Below are 6,783 nucleotides of genomic sequence, written 5' to 3'. Positions count from 1 at the left end.
AATGATCAATGATCAGTAGCCTGATGTGATGACCCTAATGATTTTTCACTGAAATAAAGTTTCAAAGTATGGCATATTGATTCAACTCAACCAAATGTACTCTTAAAGCAGCATTAATGCAACATGAAACAATGTGAAATGACATGTTCTGCATGTTCTGCATATACCATGTTATCAAACAACATACATTTACCTCTATATTATACAGTAAACGACCAGCTACAGAGTTCATGAACATTCATATTAAGACTCACAACTTGTCATAAACATACAGCCTACAAACAAGTAAATGGAAACAAAATAAAATAACTGGTAGCTGTTTTCTTTTGCATGTCTTCTGTCTTTTTTGTTTGTTTAAAAGAAACATTTTGTTACTTTAAATTTGTATAACATGCCATTTGTAGTGTAAAAGCTGACCCTTGGTGGCTTCATAAATTTGAATGATGAATTTCATTTGTCAAATTAAAATGATTTGAATTGAGATAAAGGATTTGTCTACATCAAAATACAACCCAGCTTTCAAAAAGACTGTCCTTGGAACAACAATATGGCCATATGTAAAAACTATATATAATCTTTAACCTATGATGATAGAAAAGGACATTACAATTTAAGTGTATCCCAAGGGGGGAGATTTTTGGGGTCTCACTGTTATCCAACAATACTGGTAATGGTGATGTTTCGTACCTCAAAATAACAGCCGGGCTATTTCGGCTGATGAAAGTACTGCCACACCATTGTTACAATACAATCTTCATGTCTGAGGCTCCCAAAAGAGTTATTTTTAGACAGGTGACAGGGAGGTGTTGGATAGGTTCCCATTGTGTTTGGGCTGGCATGGGGCTGTGTGGGTGTATGAGCGACAGAGAGAGAGAGAGAGAGGGACAGAGCAGAGAGAGAGAGAGAGAGGGACAGAGCAGAGAGAGAGAGAGAGAGAGAGAGAGAGGGGGGGGGACAGAGCAGAGAGAGAAAGAGAGAGAGGGACAGAGCAGAGAGAGAGAGAGAGAGAGGGGGACAGAGCAGAGAGAGAGAGAGAGAGGGACAGAGCAGAGAGAGAGAGAGAGAGGGGGGGGACAGAGCAGAGAGAGAGAGAGGGGGACAGAGCAGAGAGAGAGAGAGAGAGGGGGACAGAGCAGAGAGAGAGAGGGGGACAGAGCAGAGAGAGAGAGAAAGAGAGAGGGGGACAGAGCAGAGAGAGAGAGGGGGACAGAGCAGAGAGAGAGAGAGAGGGGCCCTTGACGGAAGGGAAGTGGTCTTTGGGAGGAGCGTCTGGCAGGCTAACCACTCTACAATAGCAGCAGGGAGGACAGGACATCCTGCTTACTGGATAAGCTGAAAACACACACACACACACACACACACACACACACACACACACACACACACACACACACAGCAGTACATGTCTTTAGCCCCTTGATTTCAGTGTTAAAGTGCAAATGTATAAGTATGAGTACAAATAGTGTCCTTGATGATGTTTCATAACATTGTTCTAGTATTCTTAAATTGCTTCAAAAGTTGGCAAGTGAAAGGATTTTCTAATCTTCTTACAGAGCTTCACATTATGTAGAGAAGGCTTCATTTTGGCAGTATGAATAAAAAGAAGAACAATCACGCTCTTGGTGGGTCACATTATATAGCCTATCATAAAATGGCACAATATTTTTTATTTTATCTCCTATAAGGATTCAGTTACATCATGTTGAGTAGTAGCCTTATACTTCACCACTGCACAACAATGGTCACAGTTCAAGTTCAGTTTAACATCAGGTCACGTCCTGATGATTAAGGATTTCATTGTTGCTTTGCTAATCCAAACCATCATCTTGTGTTCACATAGTTTACAACTTTTAGTGTTTGTCAAACTTGGTTTAAAGATTCTTGAGTTTTTTTTGGTTAAAGATGTCTCCGGCTTCAAACACAGTCGTGTGTGAGCAACAGTTTGTCTATCAGATATGTTAACAGCTTTATGACAGACTATCAACACACGGCTGGATTTAGTTAAATGTTTACCTCCAAATGATAGTATGCTTATATAGATGATCATATCCTGTTTCCTGTTTCTGATTAGTCTGTGAGCATGCAAGCATACCACGCTAATTACTATTAAACAATAAAACAGAACCCAGATTAATGAAAATGTTATTTTTTACACTTGGCCAAACTATCTGATGTTGGACAAAGTGACTTTTTGACCATTTTTGGATCATGATTGATATTTATCTCTATAAAATAAGAGCTATATTTTCTTCACTCTTGAAATTCACAATGAAATAGACATCATAACAACAAGGAAGTGCTTCACCAATTTTAGGAGTTTATTGGCTCTTTAGGAAAGAGCAAAATTTAAAATATTAAACTACTAGCGAATCAACTGTGGATGCTTCATAAGAGTAATGTTTCATTACAGTTGTTTGTATATTATGTAACGTAGTCTGACAAGTTGATTGATCAACTTGACTGTGCTGGTTGTGATGTACTGACAGTGAAAAAAGAACAACCTGGACAAAGAAACAAAATGATTTAAAGTGAAGGAAAAGCTGTGTCCGAAATCTATGATAGCACACACTGAAACCATGTTTGCATTGATTTGGTTGCAGAAAAATCCTACAGTCCTTGCACACACACACACACACACACACACACACACACACACACACACACACACACACACACACACACACACACACTCCTCCCTTCGTATTCTCTATGTTTGGTAACGGTAACTAAGTTGTGCTGGCTCGGACAAGCCTTTGTGAGTCACACCAACCAGAACAAAGACCCCATTACTGCTTCCCTCCTTCTCCCTCTCTCCCTCCCTCCATCTCCTCTCTCTCTCTCTCTCTCTCTCTCTCGACCCCTCTGTCCTGCTCTCCTTTAAAGCAATGATGAGTGTATTTCCTTTGCTCTCCTCCCCTTGCCTCCGTCCATCCTCTCATTCATTGGCTCCAGGAGAGTTGGGGCAGCCCCGTCGTGCTATACATACCTCGGCCCTGACAACAGGGCCTGACAAAGGCAGCGAGGCAGTACAACACAGGAGTCTGGAGCTTTATAGGCTTTATGGACTGATATTAACATGGCTGCAGTGGGATGTCCTTCGTGTGTATGTGTCTATGTCTATATGTGACCTTAGCCCCTGTGAGCCAGCGTTTAGCTCTGACTTGTTAGAGACCAGCTCAGCAGAGTCTGGATCAATGCCGCAGGCTGAGGCCACAGAGGGAAACTTCAGACTTTCTGCAGCTACGTCCGAGGATTGAACTGCGGCTGTTTATCCCACAGCACTGATAGGTGCAGCATGAGCAGTCATGGGTGAGCCCTTGTTCTCTAGAGAGACAAGACAGACAGGCTGACCAGACTGACCCCAGCCTGTGCAGACACAGCCAGCTATTTCTATCTTAAATAGAACGGGCTGCTGTTCCTGCTTCAGGGTACATTATGGAAAAAGTCAAAGATTTAGTCAGCTCATTTCCAAAGATGGCCTTCTTGGCCAGGCAAGTTTATTGGTACAGGAACTTCTAATGCATTTAAAAGTTCTCAAAATCAGACCTGTATTTTGGAGGAAATACATCTTAGACAGTATTTTTAAACAGTATATAGTCTTAGCATCTTAAATGGTGAAAAAAGATTTAAAAAAAACAAATGAACAATAGAACAAAATTAAAGGCCAAAACAAGTTTTGAATAAAGGATGCCAGTTTGACAATAAATGGCTGTATCAGAAATATTTTGTGTTGATTTAATGGTTTAAATTTTGGAGCAGACCTTAACTTATTGTGAGACCAGACAACAAACATGAACTCAGTCTGAAGATCTCAACTCTCACAGTAAGAACCTTTCTGTATACGATTTTTATTTATATTCTTAAACTGAAATGCTTTATTTGTAAGTACCTTTATGTGAAAACTTAAATTACTGCACAGGTTTTGTCTATTGATACTCTTGGACGTCTGGCAGTGGTTGTGGTTTCAACGCTACACTGAAACAGAGAACTGTGTTACCAACTTTCTGATGATGAAATGACTGGATGCTATACCATAACAGCTGGTATTCCTCGTGCTGACTCAGTGTCATCATGGCTCGCCTGCGGGCATTTGAATTGAACAGAAACAACATTTTTAATCGTTACACTTTTTCAGCCATAAGGGACCAAAACATCTGTTCTAAAGGGCATTTACTAAACAACACAGTATGTAAAACAAATAAACAGTCATCTATCATCTGCAAACATGATTATTGACAATCCTCTCATCAGTGCATTCAAACATTGGTATATTTACAAAGTCTAAAGGCAGGCTAGAACTTCAAGTGAAAGGAAAAGGACACTCTGTACAGTATGTTAATGATTGGCTAACACATGGACAGTGTTTCATTCATGGTTAAAAAAACATGTTGATGAAGCAAAAAGGGACTTCCTCTCATCCACTCAGATGTTTCAATTACAAATTTCTCTTTCATGTGTAGATTCATTGGTCGAGGAAGACGTGTCTCTTTGCAGAAAACCAACAATATGTAGATTCAGTACCTGGTTGTCACATGGCAGGGTCCTCTCCTCTGGTCCTTCAACTCCTGCCCTGCACAAAAGAACCTTGACTTTCTGAAAAGAACAAGCAGTATCTGACAGCCCACCTACATAGTTTAATTGTGACTGACAGCCTCAGAGCCCTGTGTACACTGTGTAGGGTTAAAGCTGCCAAACAGAGAGCATCATGGGAAATAAGCTGCCAGCAGTATTCCTCAGTCCTCTGCACCCTGTTGTTACTCGGGCTCCAACATTAATTGATTAGTTCCAGGAACACTTGAAGTTGTAGCAACACAAACACACGCACACTAAAGAAGCATTACTAGTGACTTCAGTTTGGTGATAAGAGTTTTGCTTCCCTCTACTGGACATACCTCACATTACATTAGTCTACATTCATTTGAATCACATTAGGACTTTTGTTCTTGTCCTGAGTGTCAGCATCAAAGCAGAATCTTTTCTCAGTAGTAAGAATGCTGATGCTCTTTATGGCACAGACCCCATATAAAAAACAGTTTACACACAGGATGTGCGTCTTTGATCTTTCAAATCCTCAGAGACAAATTTGTGTAGTGATGATTGTGGTGGCAGACATCTGAACTGAAACCACTCGCTGCCTTCAAGCCCTGCGTGCTGGTGGCATTCGTCTTATGCTTCTCCACTATGTGTGCATCATCAAAACAGAAGCTTGCTTAGTAACCGGGTAAGAAGATAAAAAAAGTTATGTTCCAGTCATCCTCGCTACTGCATATCAGCTTTTCTGCATGACAAATACCAAGCTGCACAAATGAAAACAGCTCAGCAAGAGCTGAACAAACAAAATACACGGTTAAGCATTAGTAAGAGATGTTTTAGAGGGAACTGGAATACAACTCTAATAGTTTGTTGTGATTCTGCAACCTTTTTTTTCCAGAAACATTCAATTGGGATCAGGTCTTGAGCGGGCGGTAAAGCGATCTCAATCCCTCTTGACAAGAGATATTTTTATTTCAACCTTTTAACTTGGGCCAGCCGCCAGATCAAACTTTTGAGGGCAGTGTTAGAGCCACTCATACATGAGTGTGCAGTAGATATCTTTAACTGTTTGATCCGGGCTGCACGTGGTGTATTGGTCAGCGCTGTAGCCTCAACAGAGGAGGAGGTTCCTGGTTCGAATCACCCGTCGGTACAGGTCCTCTCTATGTGGAGTTTGAGTGTTCTCCCTGTCCATGCGTGGGTTCTCTCGACATGTTCAAAGACATTAAGGTTAATTTCTGACTCTAAATTGTCCCAAGGTGTAAATATAAGTGTGGCTGGTTGTTTGTGTCTCTGGCAGACAGTCCAGGGTGTAGCCCCGCCCCTGACCCTATGACAGCTGGGATTGGCTCAAGTCCCTCCACAACTCTGGATGGGAAAAGCAGTATGTACATAATGGATGGATGGATGGATTGTTTGATTGTTTGAAGTGCAGCATGCTTAATTGAAGGCAATCAAGACTGAAGTCAACCCTGGCTGCTGATTGGTTGAAGCTCACAGCATGCTGCCAGTGCTGGCTGGATTGTTCTATTTTAATCTGTGGAGCACACTGGTCTTGACATTTAGTTTATTTGTTGTCTTGTATATATTTTTTGTATCTGTATTGACAAGAACAACTTTCTGTAACGTATTGAAATGAAGAGCCTGAACTGGAGTTTTTCATGAAGCACGCGTCAGCCATACGTTTCCAGCTCTGCAGTTTGTGTGTACTTTTTCTGGAAATAAGATGGAGCTACACGCAGGCAGGATGAGAGCCTGATCACAAAATGAACCTACCCGTGAAACTTTCACATCAGTTTACTGACACATGTTTGTAAATGGGGGGAGGAATAACACATTGATCATATAACATGTTTGCACTACATTTATTTTTTTAAATGCACTCTAAATTCATGTTAGGTGGGTTTCTTGTAACTGATGATACATCTCCTTGAAAGGCTTTTGAGAAGGAGAAGCAGGAACAGCACAATCTTTTCCAGCACAATAACATGAGTTGTTATCTCAGGGTTTTTTCTCGTAGTCTTAGTTGATGTTTTATGACTTAACTAAAGTTGTCTTGGCTAATGTTAGCTTTTTCAGCCTTTTGTCCTTTTCTTCTTCTGCCTCTGTTTTCTGCTTGTGCTACAGAGTAAATAAAACTACCACCACAAGTCATAGGTAGATTTATTACATAAATAAAATAAATTATACATTTGAAGGGCTAGAGAATACATTAGGTTTTAATGAAAGGAGCTCCTTCTCTTCTGTTGT

General features: G+C 40.7%; 1 protein-coding gene across 1 annotated transcript in view; it reads right to left on the bottom strand.

Annotated features, from left to right (window-relative positions):
• Window positions 1–6,679: 6,679 nt before the first annotated feature.
• LOC132981539 (uncharacterized) overlaps window positions 6,680–6,783 on the bottom strand; it is a 1,840-nt gene continuing 1,736 nt past the window's right edge. Inside the window, exon 2 of the mRNA XM_061047474.1 lies at window positions 6,680–6,783. This exon is cut by the window's right edge and continues 771 nt beyond it. Coding sequence (XP_060903457.1) covers window positions 6,753–6,783 — 31 coding nt within the window. The 3' untranslated portion in view covers window positions 6,680–6,752.

Source organism: Labrus mixtus, chromosome 10, assembly GCF_963584025.1.
Source record: "Labrus mixtus chromosome 10, fLabMix1.1, whole genome shotgun sequence".
Lineage (NCBI taxonomy): Eukaryota > Metazoa > Chordata > Actinopteri > Labriformes > Labridae > Labrus > Labrus mixtus.
The sequence above is the reverse complement of the archived record's forward strand: the minus strand, read 5'-3'. Positions and strand labels throughout refer to the sequence as shown.